Raw genomic sequence first — 25002 nt, forward strand, 5'->3', positions numbered from 1 at the left:
TTTATGATTTGCGTAAATTTAATATACTATTATACTATTGTTAAATATGAAATGGTATTACATTTGGTGAAGAGCAAATTATGACTTGTTTAGGACTCTAAACTCAAAGTTTAGGACTTGAGACTTGACGGTCTTGACTTGAGACTTGACTCGGACTTGCCTGTTTTGACTTGGGAGTTGAGTGCTAAGACTTGAGACTTACTTGTGACTTGTAAAACAATGACTTGGTCCCATCTCTGGCCGCTTGCATGATCCCATATGTGTCTTCTTGAAATATTGAGTTTAACTCAGTAATCTGTCTGTCTAGAATATTGTTCCAATGTTGCCTCAGGTACCTGTCACTCTTTGATGCTAGATGTTTTCCCTAATGAAGTTGTGACTACACTGTCTGCCAATTTTACAGGCAGTTTTCTCTGCCGTGATGGCCTCGCATCCCAATTATTAATATCATGCTTAATCATCATCTCTTCAGTTAGCTTGAGAACTTTACCAAAGTCTCCCTGAGTTATCTCTGAACATAGAAAAGCTGCTTTTGAGGATTTCAATTAAACCAATACAGTCCGTCACAGATAATGTAGAGCTTTGTAATCCCTTCGTAGCAAAATCCCTAGTGTCAAATAATTTACTAAACGTGACTAACAGGAATAAAAACGTATTGTTCTGGATTTGTTGTAAGAGGGCATCGGCTTCTAATTTGGTTTGTCCACAAGCCTCTTAAAAATCTGCAAGAACTTCTAAAATGACATCTAGCAGTAACAGCCCTTTACTCACTGACCCTGATTTTGAACTCCAACGTACATCCATGGATCTTTCTAGCTCGATACATGGTCTATCGGGATGCAACTCTTTCTGTACTTCTATGAATAGAGCATGTCTGTGGGAGCCACTCATAAATGTGTGTAGCTGGTTTACTGTGTCAAAAAAAGTATTGACATGTCCCGACACTTTTCCCACGGTGCACAGAACCAAATTCAAACGGTGGGAGTTGCAATGCACATATACTGCTTGCTTAAATGTTTGCTTTAGTAGGACATGTATTCCTCATCTGTTCCCTGACATGACTGAAGCGCCATCGAAACAAAAACCCAGACACCGAGTGGGATCCAACTCCAGGGGTTGCAACACTTCCAGAGGAGAGGAGACGGTGGGGTAGGCAAGCATGCCTGGATCAACATGGAATTGGCGGGTGTGATTGTGGTTGTTTCTATCCTGGCGCCACCTGTTAATGTCTCATTCTGGAAGCTATCGGTAGATTGATCCAAATTCTTTTCTGCCATTATTTTTCCTCCAAACCTAGCGATTGACATTTGGTTTGCCATTGCTAGAACTACTAAATGACCTTAGCTGGTAAGTCAATTCTAGTAAGCTAGCGTGGTAGAGCTTGCTAGCTTATGCGCTACAAAGTTTATCCACGTGACGTTGTTCAGGTAAACCACCATATTATTATTATTTTTTATGTAACCAATAGTCGGAAGCCAATTTGATTGTCGTGGACTAGTTCTTTGTTACGTTATATTAAAATTACCCATAGAAAATAAATCTCACATGCATTTCTTTAAAAAATATATATTTAAAAAATACATAAAAATGTATATTGAATAACTTTTTGGGGGTAGGCCTGAGATTAAACTTGGTAAACCCGTGGCTACGATGCTGCTCCAAACACCGGCTTCTCGGGCATTATCACTTTTATACAATGGGTTACCAACATATTCAAATAATGACTTACATATTTTCATTAACTTTATTTTGATGAATGTATCAATACTATTTCATCCCTCCACAAGATATCGTCCCGAAACAAATCTAGGGTTGCTACCCAAGCCGGCTGGTCGTTCGTTCTATTGGTTCGGTTGCCAGAGACGCGACCCAGTCGTTCAGTATTTTTGTTCTATATCTATAGTTCTACATTTCCATTGCCATACTGGCTGGCAACGTTATTATCCCTTGCTTGCTAGCTAGCCAACTACGGCTAATTTACAGTCACGTCAAACAGAATAACAACAGTAGCTGCATTTGTTTAAACTGATTTCGCCTGGCATAGAAAAGGTGCTCTCTCGTTAGGACACTGTTGTTCAGAGGAGCTAGCCAACAAAACAGCGAACACAATGGCTGCAAACTAGCTGCACTTCGTTTCGTTTGACCTTTTTTCAATTTACATGTCTTTGTGTATAGCCATGAAAATGGTGCCAGCTGATTCATGACTTCGACTGGCTGAGAAACGCTGCCTGCCTCTCTCTCTCTCTCGTCCGGACTCGAGACCCCTACACGTTCATTGCAATGGGACAGCTGGAGATCGATTTTGAATATTGAAACAATGTTGCAAATGTCGGAGAGACAGACTGCGAGGTTTATACAAATCTCCGCTGTGAAAAACTAAATGTTAGTCTAAAAGAAATGTGAAATAATGTCTAGATGCTTTTTATAGTGAAGATCAAGTTCATAACTTCCCTGCCCGGGTTGATGAGACAGGGGATTGCGCAGTCAAATGGAACAGAATAAATAGGCATTTTAGCGCCATAGATTTAGCAGGTGGTAATTTGTGGAATGAATGCCTTTTTCACCAATCAGCATTCAGGATTAGACAAACCCATTGTATAACACTCAATATTTCACTTAATAAGAGAGCACAGATTTAACCTGTATTCACCTGGTCAGTCTATGTCATGGAAAGTGCAGGTGTGCTTAATGTTTTATTTACTTAGTGTATGTCGAATAAAAAAATATCACGACAGGGTTGATGGAAACAGCACATTTGTCGGTAAACTTTCAAATGTCGACAAAACAAAACGTTAGACAAGGTGGGACCTTTTTGTGTCAGTAAAATGTATTATTCGAGAAATGTTGGTGCGCAAGTATTGATAAAACAACCATCATATCGAAGTCAATTTAAAGTCACGCGATAAGATATTGTGTGGTCGTCCCACTACGACTCGGGAGAGCATGCAGTTTATTAAACTCTAGATAAAATACATTATAATGAATTTGACAGGGTAGTGAAAGTGCAGGGTGATGAGCTTTGATGCTCATTTTCCAATAAATGGCGAGGGTCTTATTCTGGTGACATGATGATTGATGATGGCTGCCGTTTGACAAATAAAAATAATCTCGTTTTAGGGGATACCTAGTCAGTTGTACAACTGAATGCCTTCAACTGAAATGTGTCTTCCGCATTTAACCCAACCTCTGAATCAGAGTGGTGCGCGGGGCTGTCTTAATCGACATCCACGTCTTCGGCGCCCGGGAGCAGAACGGCAGATTTTTACCTTGTCAACTCGGGGAGTCGAGTTGACAAGGTAAGGCCAGCAATCTTTTGGTTACTGGCCCAACGCTATAACCGCTAGGCTACCTGCCGCCACTTTAGCCATAATAATCTCATCATGTTGGCTGGCCTACCTGCACCATACCTGCGAGCCGGGCGAGATGTTGGCTAGAGAGAATGTGCCAAAACCAGAGTGGACACAATTACTATTTCACGACAAAACTATCAGTGGAGTTGAAAATGCGATGGAAAAACATTGAACTTCAGATTTTCATTCAGTACATGAAAATGTAAACGATGAGGTACATTTTATGTTCACTAAATCATCACGCACTTCATTTTATCTACAACAAATCAGTCTTTATGCGGAATAGAGAATATTAACATGAAAATCTGTCACCAACTGGGTGAAAAACCTAACTTTTATTGAGAACTGTATTTGTATGTTGAATTTGTGGACATTTCTATGAGTAGTAACAAAGATTCAGACACCCAGTCTACCTCTCAGCATGCATGTATACAGAACCACAGATTAATATGACATGCCGTACGAAGCCAAAACCTTATGGTTTAGCATTCACCACAATAGCTTTACAATTTTTACATACATAAATAATCACATTCAACAGCACCATCTTGTGGATGTCAAAAATGTTTAGGTAGCAACAGGAATGAGAAACGGCAGTGTGTATAGTGTGTGTGTGTGTGTGTGTGTGTGTGTGTCAGTGCCAGGGAGGATTATTTTTATGTTTTATGAGCATGGCTTTATTTCTATTACAGCATATTGGATGACTGTCATTCATATTCCAATTACCCAGCTCAATGTAACGTCAATAGGTTTAGGCTACTAACATGATACTCACATTTTCCCTGTACCCATCTTCAGGTTGCTACAACCAAGCCAAACCTTCATATCATGACCGCTATAATTGCTACGCACAGCCTACATTGTTGTCACGTCATAGTCAACATAGCTACTAGAACTAACACGTTAGTAAACCCGCTAGCTACAATCATGCAGTACAGTGTACAGTCAGAAAGCATTTTATTAGTTACACTGGTGGGCCCCAGTGGCAATAAATTAATAAAACCAAAAGCTTACCTTGACATGGAAGAGTTCCAGTGTTGGATAGCCATAGCCAGATAGCTTACATAGCATCCCTCTCTGTTTGAGCCGGGTGTTTGAGTAGGCTAAAATAGATAGCTGCATTCGCAAGTGAAAGTTTTTTTTTTTATCTACCAAATACAGCTATCCAGCTCTCTCTATCTCTCTCACTCTCTCTCTTGCTTCTCCTTAATTTTGGAAAAATTAATTTGTTCAAAACTGTTCAACTATTGTATTTCTCTCTCTTTGAGTCAACTACTCACCACATTTTATGCACTGCAGTGCTAGCTAGCTATAGTTTATGCTTTCAGTACTAGATTCGTTCTTGGATCTTTTGATTTTGATTGGGTGGACAACATTGTCAGTTCATGCTGCAATAGCTCTGATAGGTTAGAGGATGTCCTCCAGAAGTTGTCATAATTAGTGTAAGCCAATGGAAGGGGGTGAGAACCACGAGCCTCCTAGGTTTTGTATTGAAGTCAATGTACCTAGAGGAGGACAGAAGCCAACTGGCCTCTGGCTACACCATGGTGCTCACCTACAGTGCTGCTGAGGCTACTGTAGACCTTCATTGCAAAACAGTGTGTTTTAATAATTTTTGGGGTGACATGAATATATTTAGTATAGTTTTATCTAAAAAGGATAACTTTTTTAATGTTTCACTATTTACATTTTATGAAATTCACTGAGGAGGATGGTCCTCCCCTTCCTCCTCCGAGGAGCCTCCACTGGTGTGTGTGTGTGTGTGTGTGTGTGTATGAATGTGTGTGTACGGGTGTGTCTTGTCAAACCAAGGACCAAAACATACTGCATCTGGCAAATGTGACACAGCAGTTTATATTTTCATATACACAGTGGTGTAGGGCAGTTTCGCGGTACCCCGCCGCAAGGTCCATGCCTAAATGTTTGCCTATATTTTTACTACAAGCCGATGTCATTATTCTGCATGAAACAGAACCAGCTGAATGTATCATGTTGCAGCAGAAGCAGCAATCTTTGTCTGTGTACGCACTAAGTGGCACCATATTCCTTTTGTAGTGCACTACTTTTGACCATGACACATAGGGCTCTAGTCAAAAGTAGTGCACTATATGAGAATAGTGCCATTTCGGTCGCATACTGTCTTGCACGCCAGTCCCCAAGGCCATGCTTTGCAGCTGAAAACCAGTGGAGTTATGTTATTTATACAATGTCAAGAGAAGGCAATTTAGCCTACTCAAGAAAGGCCACTTATTTGTGTTTACATTCAAACATGACCCATGAATGACACATCAGTTTCCAAACTGAACAGTGAAAAGTCAGGGGGGTGTGAGACAGTTTAAGACTGCCGGCATCTGTCTGAACATTGGAAGAAGAGGAGTCAAATACAACACAGGAAAATGTCATAACTACACTGTCTGTCTGTATCCAGGGACAGTCAGGCACTCAGTTGAAAAATCTCTGTGTCGGCATATGCTGGCTGTTTGAGAGCAACTGGCACAAGTTGAACCATCTGGCCGAAGTTCAAGAGGCATTTGAATCCAGACCATTCTCCTAACCCTCCTCCCATGCACCCCCCTAAAATTTGCTTTGGAGTAAGGCAGGAAGGTTACCAGAATCTGTGAATCATTGCAGTATGCCACTTGTAGAGAAATGAATGGTGGAAGTGTGTTTTTATTTCCATAGGAATGCATTGTTGTACTACTTCAGTTCCTTTATGGGCAGTGGAGAGAATGGCAATGGGGTGGCTGCATAAAAATACAAATGTCAAACTCACTCCCACAACACGGGATCCCCTCTATGTTAAAACATCCATGTTTAAACTCTTAGGCAGGCAGACACAGAACCATCTATATCAAACTCTCGTTTATTCTCAAATTCAACTTTACATACGAATGCCATTATAGCATAAGAAATTACTATCTGCTAATTCATAATGGCTCTGCATTGTTTGTGTCCTGGCTAGAGAATGGGCCCTCTGTGGCCTTACACAGTGGTCCTGTTCAGGGGTCAGCTGCCTCTCGCCCTGCGCTGCTCCTGCCACCGGTCGCAGTGTGAGGGAGAATAATACAGTCACAGGGACAAGCTAGTCATCGTTAACCATGTGAGTCAGCCATTCAGCACAGCCATGTTAGTCAGGAAGGATTGTAGGAACAGCATAGCAATGCACAGAAGCTGAATGTTACAGCAAAATCTCTTGTCTTTTTGTATCATGAAAATGTATACATTACTTTTGATATTTCACAGTTCATATTTTTCTTACTTTTTAACTCTGCATTGTTGGGAAGGGCTTGTAAGTAAGCATTTCACGGTAAAGTCTACACCTGTTGTGTTTGGCACGTGACAAATAAAATGTGATTTGAAATCATTATGTAGGATATGTGACTGCCATTTTTCCCACCATAAATCAACATCACTCCTTTACAGTAATACAACAACATTATACTATGCTTGGCCTACTATTTTGTGTTATTGGTAAAACTATACAGACTTGTTTTTAACTGAAGCGTTGAACAATCAACAACTTATTTTGCATTTAACATGGGGATAAAGTTGTTCAACAGGGGATAAAGTTGTTCAAAAAAGTTTACTTTTCGAATTTGGTTTTCTTCGGGAGAGTAGGGGGGGCTAAAGCTTCCTCAGACTTTTCCGGGTTTCGCTGGTTGAGAAGTTTCCTGGGGCGTATTCATTACGCCGATTCTGTTTCAAAACATTTCTAAATTTAAGCAAACGGAACGAAACGGGGAGGAACCTACCTGAATTTGCCCAATAGAAACCAACTGTTTGTACTAATGATTTTACCCCTGTTTTGGTTGCCAGTGAGAGACGCTGCAGAAACAGTACAGTATGGACTGACACGCCGAAACCGTTAACTTTTGCAAAATCAAGTACATGTACTCTTTATAGGTGCATTAGTCGGACAAAGTCATAGCTATGGCGCGAGACTGCACAACACGAAGTCTGGACAATATTGATCTCTCTGCTTTGAGGGTGAGTTCTGGATATGCCAGAGTCGAATTAATTGAAATGTAGACAGAGACCTTTGTGTAAACATTGTTGCAGCAGATGTGGGTTACAAAGTTTCAATCTCTATTCAAGTCATTTCAGGAAACGTTACGTAAAATTAAGTTAGCTAGCTACTTTGTTTCAAAAAGTTAGAGCTTTCATGTCACAGTAGGCTTTTAAGAAACCATGAATCTTACAGTTTTCTGGTTCGTTTTGCTTTCAGAAGTTAATATGTTTTTGGTTTACCGGATTTACAGCTGTTTCAGAAACAACTGAATAGTTAAAAAATATATTTTTTAAAGTAAGCTTTAGTAATATGACATGTTGGCATGTTACAAGTGTTAACAATTGGAACATACGTGTAGCCAGCTATACCATGCAATATTCAATTTTAAGTGATGACCTAAAGGTCAGATATTATTCTGAACTGTGAATAAACAAGGTTAATTCAAAATGATTTTATTTGTATATTTTTGTGCTCTTCCATTTCATTTGAGATAATGTAATGTTGTCGTCTTGTTTCAGGATCCTGCCGGGATATTTGAGCTGATAGAAGTGGTTGGAAATGGAACATATGGGCAAGTCTACAAGGTTTGTAGTTTGTGTCAGACCCACTCTCCTATTCTTGTCTTTGACCATGATTACAATTGCAGATGTGTTGTCAGTTGCAATGATTTGCATATTAAGGAGCATATAGCAATATATACTATGCAAACATTGTATGGCACCCTCTTAATCTTTAAGTAAAAATAAAGAAAATTAATATAGCAATACTACTCATAATACTATAGCTGTCAGCAGTTGATGGCATGAAACTTGGTGTAGTTCCCATGAAAGCACTCACTAAGTGAGAAGAAACAGTGAGAGAAACTGTGACCTAAATTGGCTTACCAACACAAGCATCTTCAACACTCTTGGGTGGAGTCAACTTCCTTATCGAAATCAGCTTAACTGAACGCTTCAGTGATGGTTTGTGGTTCTTTAAAAAAAATATTGAGGTGTTTTAAATTATCTTGACAAAGCTGGGCCTTTCGAGTAGTTCTTGCCACGTTCTCACATATGTGTCAACTCAGAGCGTAAGGTAGCAGTTGGGTGGATACCTTAGGTTGCACAAGCCTTTGATTTACAAGAAAGGAACCTGTTCAAGATCCAGTGCAAAGAACATAAAGAATATCTATCATTATCAAGTGTACATTACTTTAATTTCACTGGAGAAAATCACATTTCGTCTAGTTATATTCAAAATTGCAAGAAAGTCCCTACACATTAGTTAACATAGTACCAATAAATAGACTGTGAAATGTTTTGTTGATGTAGTACACAGCCTGTCAGTTTCTGCAGGTATCTCAGCTGAATTAAATACATCTCCTGTCATGTGGATCAATGTCAGAGTTGGCCATTAGTGTACAGAAGACTTCCTTTTCCACTTCTGTGTGCAGTGCACAGTTTCAGCCCCATGCTAACAGGAACAGTGACTTTACACAGAGCAATAGCTTATCCTCCCCTCAAACTACACGAAAAGTACTTTCCAAATTCCTAGCCATTCTTTAGGTTATATAAAATCCAAGAAGTGTGTTTACTAGTAATGTGCACTTTAATTACCCAGCCAAACACTTTCCCTCTAATGTGTTTATTAAGTCAAGGTCATACATTCTGTATTGTTTACATGTATGAGAAATATTGCAGATAGTTTCTTGGATTTTAATCTCTGAATCATTTTGTTTCACTAGAATAATCTAAAGAAAGCGGTGGGCCTAACTCAAAAACAATCATATTAAGTTATTACGAATTTTATTGGCCACATGCGCCAAATACAACAGGTGTAGACTTTACAGTGAAATGCTTACTTACGAGGCCATTCCCAACAATGCAGAGTTAAAAAGTAAACCAAATATTTGCTAAATAAAAAAGGAAATAGTGACACAATAAAAACAATAACGAGGCTATATACATGGAGTACCAGTACCAAGTCAATGTGCAGGGGTACGAGGTAGTTGAGCTAATTGAGATAATATAGTATGTACATGTGGGTAGGGGTAAAAGTGACTAGGTAATCAGGATATATAATAAACAGAGTAACAGCAGCGTATGTGAAGTGTGTCTATGTGTCATTGTGTGTGTGTGTGGTGTCAATATGCAAGTGTGGATGTAGTGTGTGTGTGTGTGTGTGTGTGTGTGTGTGTGTGTGTGTGTGTGTGTGTGTGTGTGTGTGTGTGTGTGTGTGTGTGTGTGTGTGTGTGTGTGTGTGTGTGTGTGTGTGTGTGTGTGGTGTGTGTGTTGGAGTGTCAGTGTAGTATGTGTGACTGTGGGTAGAGTCTATTGAGTGTGCATAGAGCCAGTGTAAGGGACTCATTTAAGGTAAATAAATAATAAAGGGGTCAATGTAAATAGTCCGGGTAGCCATTTGATAAACTGTTCAGCAGTCTTATGGCTTGGGGGTAGAAGTTGTTCAGGTGCCTTTTGGTCCCAGACATGGCACTCTGGTACTGCTTTCCATGTGGAAGCAGAGAGAACAGTCTATGACTTCGGTGGCTGGAGTCTTTGACAATTTTTAGGGCCTTCCTCTGACACCGCCTGGTATAGAGGTCCTTGATTGTATGGATTTTGACCCCGGTGTTGTACTGGGCCGTACGTACTACCCTCTGTAGTGCCTTGCGGTCGGATGCCGAGCAGTTGCCTTGCCAAGCGGTGATGCAGCCAGTCAAGATGCTCTCAATGGTGCAGCTGTAGAATCATTTTGAGGATCTGTGAAACCATAAATAATAACACATTTATTGAAGTGGTGTAACACATCTAAGTGGTTTATAACACCTTGTGTACTTCCAAAAAGTGCATCAGATTTTGTCTGTAGCTAGGTTTCTATCCAATTTGTGACAGATTTTCATGTGAATATTCTGAAATCTGCATAAAAACAACATGCGCATTTTATCACCAGAGCTGTTTTTCCATAAAATTGACTTGTTGCGGATAAAAGACTGCGTGATTGTGATGTCCTAGTGCATATAAAAACAATTTTTGCTGTTACTGAATAAGAAATACAAGTTAAATGGGTTTCCATCGCATTTTCAACTTTAGCAATTGTTTTGTCACAAAAAAAATGTTTTAAAAGCTAAATGTGCCCACGGGTGGTCTCGGCACTTGCGCGCTAGCCAACAGCTCGCAGATACAATTCGGGGCATAGCCTACATGGTGAGATCATTATTTTTATTGGTCAAACGGCAGCCAAGCATCGATCATCATGTCACCAGAATAAGACCCTCTGTATTTATTGGAAAGGAGCATCAAGCTCCTCACAGTGCACTTTCACCACCCTATGAAGTTCATCATAACTTATTTAATCTGTAGATTAATAAACTGTATGCTTTCCCGAGTCGTAGTGGAAGGAAGTTGACTCCCAAGTTTACTTCGAAATGATGGTTATTATATCAATATTTTGGCACATAAAAGCATTTCCACCACCATTTCTCACATATCAATTTTTTTCTGGCACAAAAAGATCCCACCTTGTCTAGCGTATTTTGTTTTGTCGACATTTGGAAAGTTTACCGGCATGTACTTTACTTGCATAAAGATGTTGGATGGAAACCTGGTTATTGTTGAGAAACATGAGGTTGTGGGTGTTTTCTGCAGGCAGCATAGATTCATTACGTTAGTAGAGTAGTGGTTGTTGGCTACAGACAGGTAGAGGGCATTGGTCACAGTATACAGATGTAGGATCTTAATTGGATCACCCTGTTGAAATGTAAAATTTGTAGTGTATTTGACGTTTCAAAAGGCTTCTGAAGTTTGTAATTTCTACTTAGAAATTTCAGACTTGATTTTCCCATATGAAAAATGTATCAACCCCTTACAAGAATATACATTAATTATAATCCACATAATAATTCACATTTCCTGTTGCTCAAGGATTATTTTCCTGTTGTAGCAAACTGGCTCAAATTAAGATCCTACATATGTAAAAGGAAATTCTATTTTTGAAGCCACTACATCAGGGCATCTGTGGCTTTCCTCTCCTCTCAGAATCTTGTTATTTTTCTTTTCTCCTGCCAATTTACCCGTTCTGAAAATAGAACATCACAGGGAATGCGCGTCTGTGGAAAAGTATCGATTTTGAAATTGTTTTCTGGGCTTGTTCTGAAGGTAGCGAGTCTTGTTTTTCAGTACAGTCTGAAGTCTTGGTTTTAATCATCCGTCCCCTTGGGATTTCAGTGTAGATGTCTGATCGATGCCACAGTTTTGTTCCATGTTGAATGTATAAGACGTGACAATTACTGTCAGGCTGAGAAAACAAAGAACAGTCTAGTTTGCTTCTCTGCTTCTTCGAAGGCCTTAATAAAGGACTATCACTTTATCTGTGTCCCAAAGCAATACACTGGTAAAATTAGCATCTCATTTTCTTCAGTCTTACAGTACACTTCATGGTAGATCTTCAGCAGTTTGCAATGCAAAGCAATGTTGTTGTTAGCATGATGTGTGGTGTGATCTTTGGTGAGAGCAGTGGAAATGGCAGAGGTCATGTCAAGAGAAACACTGATGAGAATGTCCACCCAGTAAACTCTCTCAGATGGGTGACCTTTGTCAAATGATGTGCAATGTCTGTTCTTCAACACTCCAGTCCATAATACGTCATGAAAGATGAGACAGTATGTATCCAAATCAAATAATGAATAGCAATTGCAAGCAACACAAAATACAAACAACATATTACTTACTATTCTTTGATTATTTCTCGCTCATGGTATCTGTTAGAAAATAATATGACTTCAGTTCACAGGAGGTTGGTGGCACGTTAATTGGGGAGGACTAGCTCGTGGAAACGTCTGGAGCAGAATAAGTGGAATGGTATCAAATTCGTCCAACACGTGGTTTCCATGTGTTTGATGCCATTCCATTTGCACCATTCCAGCCATTATTATGAGCGGTCCTCCCCTCAGCAGCCTCCACTGCTTCAGTTCATATAATACTGATAATACCATGCGGTTTTATTATTCTAAGGGAGCTGGTTTGTTGTTATGCTCAGAAGAAACTGACTTGGCACCAGTGTTGATCTATTGTTTCCAGTCTGCTATTTTTTACCCTGTCCTGTTTTGCTATTTAACACAGCATTGTTATCATCTCATTGTTAAACGCTGAATACTCTTGTTTTCTCTTGTAAGTATTTTGGATCATCTTGTTCTTATCTTGTGTCTCGCTGGTTTCATTTTTAGATCCCCCAACTCCCCTAAACTCTTCAGCCTTTAGGGTGTTGCAACTTGTATGTCAGAATGCTTTCTTAACATAGTAAATCTTACAGAGACCCATCCATGCTGGTTAAAAGGGTGGATTGTAAGCAAGGGGTCACATGATGAGCGTAGTTTCCCTGAGGTCGTTTATCCTCTGGGATCTTCATGTTTTTTGGCAGCAAAATAGGATGGTCCATTTAGAGATACCTCATATTAAAAGAGGATCTTGTGTGATAGGATCTCTCTCACTTATCCCAGGGTGAACCTTATCATGTGACCTTCCTGTGTTAGTATGAGTGGGAGATGGGTTGTGATTTGTTGCACCAGTGATCTCATCTGTGTCTTCTGGGGATACTGTAATCAAGGGTGTGGAATTATTAGCCGTACAGTAAATGGTTTAATCCGTGCCATTTTCAATGTTCAAAAGTTGCATTTTGTTTAGTTTTGTAGGGTTCAAAGATACATTCCTATTGTAATATGACTGCCTCATTGCATATAGCAATATCTCATCCTTTTGTTCTTAGGGTGGCTTCATCTAGGGCGTATTCCTCTTTGAAATGGGTACTTCCCTATCTTGCGAGACGCAAACTCATGAAGTGTGAAAAATTGGGTCAGGCCAGGCTTGCACTGCAGTGACAGAGCAAGACAGTGATGCAACGCTGGAGAGCTGTCGTCACTTGCATGCCTCCAAGGTCTGATATTGAGAAAGTCCCAGTATGTCGGGAATCATCACGAAGCAGGCAGGCTCCACTTTGACCCACAGAGAGGAAGCATCTTTCTCAAAACACACTTCCTGAACCGCAGTCGCTGTTCAAACCACTTGGACGCCTGCCTGGATCTGGTGACGTTATCCCAGTGCCCTCAGCTCTGGAAGGGCCATGAAAGGGCCCCGTCGTGGTGTTGAGATGTGGGCTCATTGTATGCGTCCCAAATGGCACCCCTTTCCCTATTTAGTGCACTACGTTTGACCAGTTCCCATAGGGCTCTGGTCAAAAGTAGTGCACTACATAGGGAATAGGGTGCCATTTGAGATGTGGCCACCAAGTAGACCTTTGTTTTGGTAGGGAAAGATGAAGAATGCCCTCCATGCGCACGGGGTAGGAACTGTGGTAGTGGGTGATAACCCCTGCACCCTGGAGACTGGGGAGGGCAGCCTGTCTCTGGTGGAGATATTTCTGTCCAAAAGGGGATTTCCTCATTATTCCTTAACCCAACTGTGAGAAGCTCATAATCTCCCATCGCATTGTATCTAATGACCAAGCAGAAAAACAGGAAGTAGTGAATGAGAAAAAGCAGATTTCCATCAGAAGAAAGGCAGTGGCACTTCCATCAACACTACTAAGGTGTGACAAGAAGTGTATTGTGATGAGAGGTTCATTGCACAAGATTAGGTCTTTACCATGCAGATTGAGTTTCAGTGTTGATAGAACCCAGAAAATATCGACAGTGAAAAGATAATATAGATGGATACTTTCCATATGCCAGTAGTTAAAGTGAGCCCTTCACATTTGGTTTTGGAGCCGATCAATTTCTCTTTGTTGGATGACTTACTCGAGTGTCTCTTTATTAGAATGGGGAATGTGATTTATGCAATGCGTCCCCCCCCCCACAAATTGAATGTGTTTCAGAGAGAGCATGCTGTGACTGTGTGTTGTGTGGAATGCTGAAGAGGTTGTAGGGGTTTGAGCCGCGGGCCGATTAGTGGACAGTTTGCTCTTTTCTCTCTCCTCTCCTTTGATCAGCAGTAGGAATGTGCTCTCATGCAGTCTCTTTATGGCCTGCTTTGGATCATGTGCACATGCTTGCAATCATTATTTGTCAAATACTAATGACTCTGGGGCAGCATGCATACAATGCCAGTGAAGTTTATTTTAACAACATGAATAAATAGTTGACTATGGTAGCTTCATGTATTATTATTGAACATTAATCTGACATGTTTGGCAAAGGTTTTGCTGGCAATGCAACAAGAAGCATTTTGTAAATGGGAAATCAAATGATCTGCTACTTCTACAGTCATTTTGTGAGCTTGAGACCTAGCTATTATCCTACTGTATAATGCATGTTCAAGGTCTCAATGTCTCATATCACACTAACACAAGGAATTATTCCTCTATATTGTAAAAAAGAGTCTACTCTGCAGTGCCCACAACTGATGGTGAATTGTCTGACCACCAAAAGCATTTTTCAACTGTTTATTAACCAACTTCATTTTTTGTTTCCCTTTGAAATAGCCTCTGTAAAAGTGTGGCTTTGTATTTGGAGAGTTTGCCTGTGGCAATGGAACACAGCCAGCTTGAATGTTTAAGAATAATTTTGATCAATGCAAGACTGTGTGCCACAATCCCTCTTGTGACTAACATGTTTTTCTACAGAAGTAAAATACATCTGTAATTATGTAAAGCATTTGTAAAAAATCCTATTTTGATCAGACTATTATCAAAGTAAATATTAGTGACTTTGCCTAGAAGTCTATTGTTAGTATTTGGTCATTAGCCCAAACAGTTTTCAGCTCATTGTTATTGTTAAAGAGAATCATATTTTAATCAGATTTGATTATGGGGCTCTTGTTATTTTCCCATATGTGCTTGCTCTCTCACTCTGCTAGTCTGGCACAGGAAGCTGTGTCCATTTTAACTCCTGCCTGTGCTTTTGGGGAACACTGGCCCACATCCTAATTGAACCTTGTGCTGAGTGTCTGCTTCAGAAATCTGTTCACATGGTGTGGCCTGCTGCTGTCTGCCCAACCGCCAAACAGCAGTCTGCACAGACCGCTCTCTAGTATCTTCTCACATTGATGTCATACAGTACACACAACTATCACAGATAAACATGGGCAGTTAATGGCAGGAAATAGCAATGAACATGCTATCACTCAAAGGCACTCAAAGGTTTGCATGTGTATTTATTTTTTCTTGCAAACTGTACAGAAATGAAATAGGGGTTTATTTCAAGGCAATCTGTGAATCGGATCATTATCACATATGTGAGTGATTAGTGATCCCTCATTTCTGTTGATGTGCAAGACTGTGGTTACGTAGACGAGCATATTGTGCAACAGTGCAGCTGCACAATACTATCCCACTGGGCACAGACATCAGTTCAACATCTAGTTTTGAATTACATTTGGTTGAGTTGTCTAACGTGAATTCATTGTTAAATCAACAAAAAAAGCCACCATGTCATTAGATTTAGGTTACAAGTTGGGTGAAAAAAATGTAAAAATCCCTTAGGCTGATGACTTTTTGCAAATCCAAACAGTTTTCCACGTTGACTCAACTTCATCACATTTCATTTTTGTTGTTGAAATGACGTGGAAACAATGTTATTCAATCAGTTTTTGCCCAGTGGAATGTGATTGATACTAGACCCCAAGTTTGCATTTGTGGAACGAGTAGGTGTCTTGTCAATTGCCATTGGGATATATTGGAACAATACTGGCAAGCTACCAACAGAGAAACTCTCTCTAGGTTTTCCCTGATGTGTTCATGGTTTTCAAAGTTGAGTTAGAAACTCAGCTTTAGATGGGTAGCTTGGATCTAAATGGATAGCTACATCTCCTGCCTATACTCGTAATATCCATATATTAGAAAGCATCTTGGGAATTAAAAGACAATCAGTGTTTTCTCTCATGCATTTCACTCCCTTTTTCCTGTTTTGTTAAGGTACTCTACAGTGCCTTCGGAAAGTATTCAGACCCCTTGACTTGTTCCACATTTTGTTATGTTACAGCCGTATTCTAAAATAGATGAAATAAAACAATCTACACACAATACACCATAATGTCAAAAGCTAAAACAAGTTTTTAGAAATGTTTGAAAATGTATTACAAATAAAAAAACAGAAATACCTTATTGACATGAGTATTCAGACCCTTTACTATGAGACGCGAAATTGAGCTCAGGTGCATCCTGTTTCCATTGATCATCCTTGAGATGTTTCTACAACTTGATTGGAGTCTACCTGTGGTAAATTAAATTGATTGGACATGATTTGGAAAGGCACACGCCTATCTATATAAGGTCCCACAGTTGACAGTTCATTTCAGAGCTAAAACCAAGCCACAAGCCAAGCCGTGTCGATGCACAGATCTGGGGAAGGGTACCAAAACATTTCTGCAGCATTGAAGGTCCCTAAGAACACAGTGGCCTCCATCATTCTTAAATGGAAGAAGTTTGGAACCACCAAGACTCTTCCTAGAGCTGGCTGCCCGGCCAAACTGATTAATCGGGGGAGAAGGGCCTTGGCCAGGGAGGAAACCAAGAACCCAATGGTCACTCTTACAGAGCTTTAGAGTTCCTCTGTGGAGATGGGAGAACCTTCCAGAAGGACACCCATCTCTGCAGCACTCCACCAATTAGGCCTTTATGGTAAAGTGGCCATAAAGTAAAAGGCACATGACAGCCCGCGTGGAGTTTGCCAAAAGGCACCTAAAGACTCTCAGACCATGAGAAACAAGATTCTCTGGTCTGATGAAACCAAGATTGAACTCTTTGGCCGGAATGCCAAGCGTCACGTCTGGAGGAAACCTGGCACCATCCATACGGTGAAGCATGGTGGTGACAGCATCATGCTGTGGGGATGCTTTTCAGCAGAAGGGACTGGGAGATCGAGGGAAAGATGAACTGAGCAAAGTACAGAAAGATCCTTGATGAAAACCTGCTCCAGAGCGCTCAGGACCTCAGACTGGGGTGAACGTTCACCTTCCAACAGGACAACGACCCAAACCACAGCCAAGACAACGCAGGACTGGCTTCAGGACAAGTCTCTGAATGTCCTTGAGTGGCCCGGCCAGAGCCCGGACTTGAACCCGATCGAACATCTCTGAAGAGACCTGAAAATAGTTGTGCAGGAACGCTTCCTATCCAACCTGACAGAGCTTGAGAGAATCTGCAGAGAAGAATGGGAGAAACTCCCCAAATACAGGTGTGCCAAGCTTGTAGCATCATACCCAAGAACACTCGAGACTGTAATCACTGCCAAAGGTGCTTCAACAAAGTACTGAGTAAAGGGTCTGAATACTTATGTAAATGGAATTTTTCCATTTTTATTTGTAATACATGTTCAAAAACCAGTTTTTGCTTTGTCGTTATGGGATACTATGTGTAGATTGATGATGAGAAATAAGACTGTTTAATACATTTTAGAATGAGGCGGTAACCTAACAAAATGTGGAAAAAGTCAAGGGGCCTGAATACTTTCCGAAGGCACTGTACACCAGACTAGTGAGAGCATTGTTGTGTAATGGGGTGATGTGAGTAGTTCACACCTGGTATAGCTGTGTGAATTGCTCTTCCTGGATACAATTGAATGGAATGGTAGCCTTTGATCTGCTACATATGTGCAAACAAAATGCTTGCAGTGGGTAATTCAGAATGACAAAGTAAGGAAAAATCATTTGTGTAAATGCACTGAGGCAAAAAAGACACATATGCTGCTTCCATTCTGTCCTCTTATAAAAAAAGGAATGTTGGTCACAGTTGTCCTCTTACCATTGGTAAAATAAATAGCTCTGTTGTCACAAAGTTACATATCCATGAATGTGATTTTAACCTTTGCTGAGTTTTTTATAAATAATTCGTAGTGTATATACAGCATTGCCAAGCTTTAACATGGGAAACTAGCTACTAAGATCTTTCTCAATTATCTCCATCAATTATTCTCCATCTCCGTGCACTTTATTACAGATGTGCACAAGTGCACTGTATTACAGTTGTCGTGTCACATTCTGTCAGTGAGCATAGCCACATATGAAAGTTCAGGACCATTCCTCTCTCCTCTGGGATAGGTGATTCTAGCGTCTCGAGAAAAATTTCACAGTGCTATTAACAATACTGGATGATAAGTGCTTGCTATGCCTGTAGTCCTTGTTCTGTTTATTTTTAATTTGGAGAGTAACTGCCATAGTCATTACATTCACTCCACTGCATAAGTAACTCAAATGTATGGCATCTGTCAAAATGGCAAATTAATTTGCAAAATAACGGTAAAGTGCAATGGACGAACATCAATCTGCCTCAGCCCATTGTGCTGTGACTGAACATAGACGAGATGGCTGCAGTCAATGGGAATGTTACAGAAGCCTCTTATTGGTTTATGAGAGGCAGCTAAATGCATTGTATTGATTATGTGATTGTCCCACCTGAATGCTCCTCGCTACACTCCTGATTTGAGAATAGGATATTGACTCATATGTTAAGAAAAACATTTCACGTGGGGATTGTTTTTTTTCCCACAAATTGACATTCATTGCAACAGTTCTCAGGATGGACAGTGTAACTGTTTCTTTGAATCAGATTCACAAGGAGTATTGCTTCATTTTCTCTTTAGAATCATTTTATTGAAACTCTTACACCATACTAAGTGTGACTTTTTGCTTGCCAAATCAGACATATGAAATATAGTACGCTTTTGTATGTGAAATAAGAAATGACAATCTTAGCATAGGTTATAAGAGTTTTTCTCAAGATTGGTGGAGTAAAACTGGGATTTCTGAGGTGGATAACATCATTTTGTGGTATTTTCAAGTGACTCAATCTCTCCACATGTACATGATATCAATTGTGTCATGAAAGGGCCCCGTCGTGTGTTTGATGATATGAGCCTTTTTTCAAATAAACAAACAATGGAGGTCAGTCTAGTGAAACATGTACTGCTCAAGCTCAGGCCCGTGTTCCATTTTCTCTACACACTTTTCACAAATAATTGCTTTAAGAGTTGCTGTACCTAGTTTTCTGCTCCTTAGGTTCTGACACATACACAAAGTGCTCTCCTACCTCTCTCTTCCTCTTTTTCTGCCACCAGACTCAGTTACAGAAATAGCTACATTTTCCCCTTCCTCAATTTACCTCACCTGACTGGTAGACATGGTCTTAGGCGCTAGACTTTCCGTTGTGGTTGCCAGTATGGTTGTTGCCCTGTATTGAATGATGTGTATGTTTGAAAAATATATGTTTCATAAAATGCTGTGGTTGTCTCAACAATAACCTTAACTACTGCATAATGTTTGTGCAAGTAGCCCAACTGTAATTATTATACACTAAATTCATTGTCTTACTTTTTCCAATGTGTCTTGAGTGACTTTGTAACCTAAGCTTCAAGGGTCACAGTAGCGAATTTGCTTAATAACTTTTAACAGTATACTCGTCATCATCATCATAGACTTTGAGTGTCCTTGATTGTCTTAGATATTATTGGCGTCTGATAGCCATTCTGTCCCTAACTGTTCCACTGACTGCCCTTGGGTCTCAACAGGGGCGACATGTGAAGACGGGACAGCTGGCTGCTATCAAGGTCATGGACGTGACAGAGGTAAGAAGGTCACTTCCTGGTTCCTGTCTCCATCCCTTGCTCCTTGCACTGAAAAGCCACCCAGACATAGGCAGGGAGGGCCACGGCCGTGGGACTGCCACTCTGCCGAGTCAAAGGGGCAAGGAGGGTTTTCACACTCAGATCAGTTTACCTTCAAAGACAGTGTTTTATTTAAGAAATGCAAATGAGGCCCGGTTAACACGGCGCACCAAAGGTTATTATATCCTGAGCTGTCAATCAGCAGGTGAGAACACTGGGAGCCATGTTTGTTCAGGGAAAGTTTAATCATCTCGTTCCCCTCAGGGCAATAAAGCTACCTGGTGATGAGACTATGTACTGTATAGAAACTGATTGATTTGGCCCTCCTGGCCCGCTACAAGAACAAAGAGGAGCGTTATTACAATAGCGCAAAGTGTACATGGCCAAAGATTTAATTAAATCCGTTTTTTTTGTGTGGCTTTGAGGTATATTTTAAACTAAGATCTGACTTTTGGGAGCTGAAGAAGGATCAACAGTATCAGTCTCTGCGGTGCAATCTCAAATTCTGTGTAGAGTGACTGAAGTTCAACACACCGCATGAAGAACAACTTATTATTTTACTCAACAAAGAATATAAGACACAGTTAATCAATACAGCACAGTTTCAAATGTATCATCATAAAAACATAGCATTAGAACTGATATTAAGTTCTCCAATATCTGTGTTTTGATCTAGACTTGCTTTTTATTAGATCAGCCTTGAATTGCTGGCTGATATTAAAGGTGTTGTATTGGCCTAATACGTAAAGAATGTCTGAGGTGCCGAGATGAGTTTAAAAGGCCCAGCTCATTGTATTGAACCCCAGAGAGTAAAAGCAGAGGAGATAACGCCACAGGCTCTCGGACAATAATCTCTCTCTTCTCAGCACACAAATGCCTTTGCCCTTTTCCTGTCCATCTTGTATTGTCTATCTGCCCAGGGCGATAATAGCAGGACATTTCCTGTAGAACTGAATGGCCACTCACTGAAGGCACAGGGCCCAGGCTTCCTACTCTCCGCTTCAACACATCCCTCCCGACAGTCACATAACTAAACCCCCCCCATACCCTCACCCTCGCTCCCCTTCCCTCGCTCTCCCTTCATTAGCCCCTACTCCACAGGCTGCCTGGCCCCAGATCTAGGGCCCAGCCGCGGCCCGGTCACTCGCCTCGACCCCTCTTGGGGATTGAGACATTGTCCTGTACAGAGAGCAGCTGTGCCGGGTCCTTTCCGAGCAGGAATGTCCTCTCTTCTTCCTGGTTTGATTTAAAGGGAAAGGAAGGTTCAGTGAAGGCATGTGGTTGTCTCCCTTTCCAGGACAGAAAGGTACCATTCTTTAAGAGAGGTCACTCAGCTGTATGAAGGGTCAAATGCCTATCTTGAATGGAGCTGCTGTTTCTCTCGGGGTCAGGAGACAGGAGCAGGGAGGCTGTTGGTAAGGCGAGAATAGAGAGGAAAAACTGCTTGGTGTCCCCATTTAAACCTGTTAAGCTGCTACCGTTTCGGGAAAAGGTCATTTCCCACTCATATTATTATATAGTAGGCTATTTTGGGTGTGTATTTGTTGTTAAATATGTGAATTGGCAGAAAACGACACTTTTATTATCCTGTTATTATTTTTGGGAGCTGAGTATCGTTATTAAACCACACAACCTATCAGCCCCTGTAAATCAAATCAAAGTCTAATTGGTCATATGCACAAGATACACTGTTAACACATCTTTTACAGGATTTTTTGGAATGAACTAGTCTACAGTAAATGTACATATTTGACCAAATCAAAGCACATTAGGCTGAATTTCTAAGATTCTGGGCAGTAGCTAAGGGATGTTGTGGTTTTCCTGTCAGGAAAGACAGTGTCATGTTACAGTCCATTGACTATAGGCCTACTACAGTATGAAAAACCCAGGGAATAGAAACGCAATGCATAAGTGTGTCATGCTTTTCCAAGGCTTCACACAGAAACAAATCCCCTTCAGGTCCCTCTGACACACACTACTGCTTCTTAAAGAGAAGCTGTCTGTTTCTATCTCCACGCCAAAGACGTACTCTGCTACATGAGCCCTCCCTTAGCCTTAGTGAGGGTCTATCAGTAGAGTGTATGGGAAGAAACAAATCAACATATCCTTAGTGCCCCATGCAATGTAAATATGAATGCTAAAATGGACTCCAAGCCCACATGCCATAATTGGTAGAGACTGAGCCAGTGATGAAATTATCACTGCTGTTGATTGCAATGTGTGTTGGCAGGCTTGTGGGTCACCAGTATGGCGGGCCCAGCACAAATCCACCATCTCAGTTTAACTTGAATGTTGGCTTAAAAGTAAACTGTAACTGTTATGTGTTTGGGCAGCAAGAGAAGCAGGGTTTTCACTCTCTGGGTTTTGGGTTGACAGCCTGCTGTTTTCCGTTGTCAAGTTTGATATAAAAAAATTAATATCCTTTTTTTGTTTGCAGGAAGAAGAAGAGGAAATAAAGTTAGAGATTAATATGTTGAAGACATATTCCCATCATAGGAATATAGCTACATACTATGGTGCCTTTGTGAAGAAGAGTCCTGCAGGTCAGGATGACCAGCTCTGGGTGAGTGGCTGCTTTCCATCTCTGTTGATTTCTCCTCACTTCAATCATCTCATCTCAATAACGCCATCATCTTTAAGAGGGCCTGTATCTCTATCTATATGTATGTACAGCTCATACAGCTTCTTTAGGTTAGTATGCACCAGTGGAGCCTGCTGAGGGGAGGAGGGCTCATAGTAATGTCTGGAATGGAGCTGATGGAAGGGTGTCAGGAACAAATGGGATACCATTCCACTTATTCCGCTCCATTACCATGAGCCCCGTCCTCCCCAATTAAGGTGCCACCAACCTCCTGTGGTATGCACCAAAGAACATGGTTCCAGAATGCATAACAAGGGCCAGGAGTTTTTCCTGACACCGTGACCTGACCAGGGAAACCTCAGAGCCCTTCTACTCATCTAAAGTCCAAGTTGTATCTGTGCCTTTCCTTGTGTGCTGTACTGGATGTGCATGTGTTTTAGGCCTAGCAGTTGTAGTAACAGGGTTCTGCTGGTGGCCTGGCATCTGTCTGAGCCATTTCCTCTGTGTCTGTGTGTGACCTTGCTGTGTAGCTGGTGATGGAGTACTGTGGGGCGGGCTCAGTCACTGACCTAGTGAAGAAGACTAAAGGGAACTGCCTGAAAGAAGACTGGATCGCCTACATCTGCAGAGAGGTCCTCAGAGTGAGTACTGCTGCTGGAGATAAGCCATTTAAATAGGACTCTCCACAAACCCCTGGGGAGATGTAAAGGTCCTGAGAATCATTTCAGAGAGCTCTTCTCATCCTATATCGGCCATATTGTAGTGGGTGCGTTATTGCATTGGGCTTGGAGCTTTTGCTTATAAACTTATGGTAGGACAGTAATGGAGGGTTAGACGATGGCTCACAGGGGCAGATAGCTGCGTAGCACGGTGAAGTCATTATCTTAAATAAAATAAACTTCCTGTGTTTATTTTTAACTCCTTTGAAGCAGTGTACGATTTCTGTGCCTGTTCTGTTGGACAGCTCCCAAGCCCCAAGAGAGAGAGAGAGAGAGAGATCATGTGATGTGTACAATGTGTTTGTGCATGCGTGTGTCGTGTCCTGATATTGTGTGTGTGTTTGTGTGTGTGTCAACACAGGGCCTGTCTCACCTCCACTCACACCACGTCATTCACAGAGACATCAAAGGCCAGAACGTGCTGCTGACTGAGAACGCAGAGGTCAAGCTGGGTAAGGACTAGGAGACAGGGTCAAAGTTCAACTCACAACCCACACAGCCACAGTGTCACTGTCTCTTCAGTATTTGCTTGCTCTCCCCTTGTAGGTGTGGTTTAATCTGTTTGAACACCGTGTCTTGTCTTTGCCAGTTGACTTTGGGGTGAGTGCTCAGCTGGACAGGACGATAGGGAAGAGGAACACCTTTATTGGGACTCCGTACTGGATGGCCCCTGAAGTCATTGCTTGTGACGAGAACCCAGACTCTACTTATGACTACAGGGTAAGAGGCCGCCATCTCTACTGGAAATGCTGTTTGTGTGTGTGTGTGTGTGTGTGTGTGTGTGCGTGCGTGTGTGCGTGTGTGCGTGTGTGCGTGCGTGTGTTAGAGTTCTCATTCTGAGGCCGAACCCGACGGGGCCCGACAGCACAAATTCTGTGAATTGATTCTGGCCGGGCGGGTTTCGGTCTTACCGTGCTGTTTAGAGAAAAGAAAAGTGGTGCGTGTCTGCGCATCTTTTAGCCTAATACGGCTTTCTCTCAGCCGCAGCAGCTGCAGACACTAGCGCCGCCAGGATTCCAATATTGGCTGGGCCAGAGACATTTGTGACCATGATTCAACTTTTTTTTCCTGGTGATTGAAATGTTTCAAATTGGGATACGAATAGGCTCGAGTGCACTCGGGAGAATGATGATCCACAAGAATACGACAGGCAGTACATCTCAGTATCAGGAGAAGCCCATATTCCAATAGCATCTGTTAACGCCGATACATCCTAACATAATACACCCTATGACTGCACTGCTGATGTGCCTTGCTGGACCTTGTAAACTATCGAATGAAGACCCATAACTGACACAAATATTTTCCTAATCAAACATGCATTTAAAACAGGGCTTTTGAGCGATTATTCAAATGGATGTTTGGCAGAAAAATCGACTTTTTTAAATTTATTGTTTAATTATTCAAGGCTCCCTTTGTTATTTAATTGGGAAAAAATGCTTGATTGTATTTAAAGGCATGAATGACTTGTATGCTGTGTAATGACATAAATTAATGAATGATTGATTGATTATATTGAAGTATGCTAAGTTACGTTAAAACAACTAAAAAAGGACGCGCTCTCACAGCTTGGTGGTGGATAGATTACATAAGGCTACGTGAGTCAAGAGCAAAATAATACATTAGATTTAGGCTAAATGATTGCATTCTAAGTGTTTCTGATCAGTGATTATTAGACAAGTCATAGGCTTGGGAGTACGACAGGCTCCTACGCGACTGAAGAGAAAAATCCACTTGATAAACTATATAACATAACAAAATCTGCTTATCAGCTAATA

The 25002-nt window shown here is 41.1% G+C and overlaps 1 protein-coding gene across 11 annotated transcripts in view; it reads left to right on the forward strand.

Annotated features, from left to right (window-relative positions):
• Positions 1-6992: 6992 nt before the first annotated feature.
• LOC139574055 (mitogen-activated protein kinase kinase kinase kinase 4-like) overlaps positions 6993-25002 on the forward strand; it is a 57140-nt gene continuing 39130 nt past the window's right edge. For all 11 annotated transcript variants that reach the window (XR_011674702.1, XM_071398192.1, XM_071398194.1 and 8 more), the window contains exons 1-7: positions 6993-7337; positions 7878-7943; positions 19829-19885; positions 22362-22487; positions 23036-23146; positions 23586-23676; positions 23814-23944. Coding sequence is in view for 10 of the 11 variants with exons in the window: in XM_071398192.1 (XP_071254293.1) it covers positions 7281-7337; positions 7878-7943; positions 19829-19885; positions 22362-22487; positions 23036-23146; positions 23586-23676; positions 23814-23944 (639 nt within the window). In the remaining variant the exon portion in view is untranslated. The remainder of the gene's footprint in view (positions 7338-7877; positions 7944-19828; positions 19886-22361; positions 22488-23035; positions 23147-23585; positions 23677-23813; positions 23945-25002) is intronic.

The sequence above is a fragment of the Salvelinus alpinus genome, chromosome 4 (genome assembly GCF_045679555.1).
Source record: "Salvelinus alpinus chromosome 4, SLU_Salpinus.1, whole genome shotgun sequence".
Taxonomy (NCBI): Eukaryota; Metazoa; Chordata; class Actinopteri; order Salmoniformes; family Salmonidae; genus Salvelinus; species Salvelinus alpinus.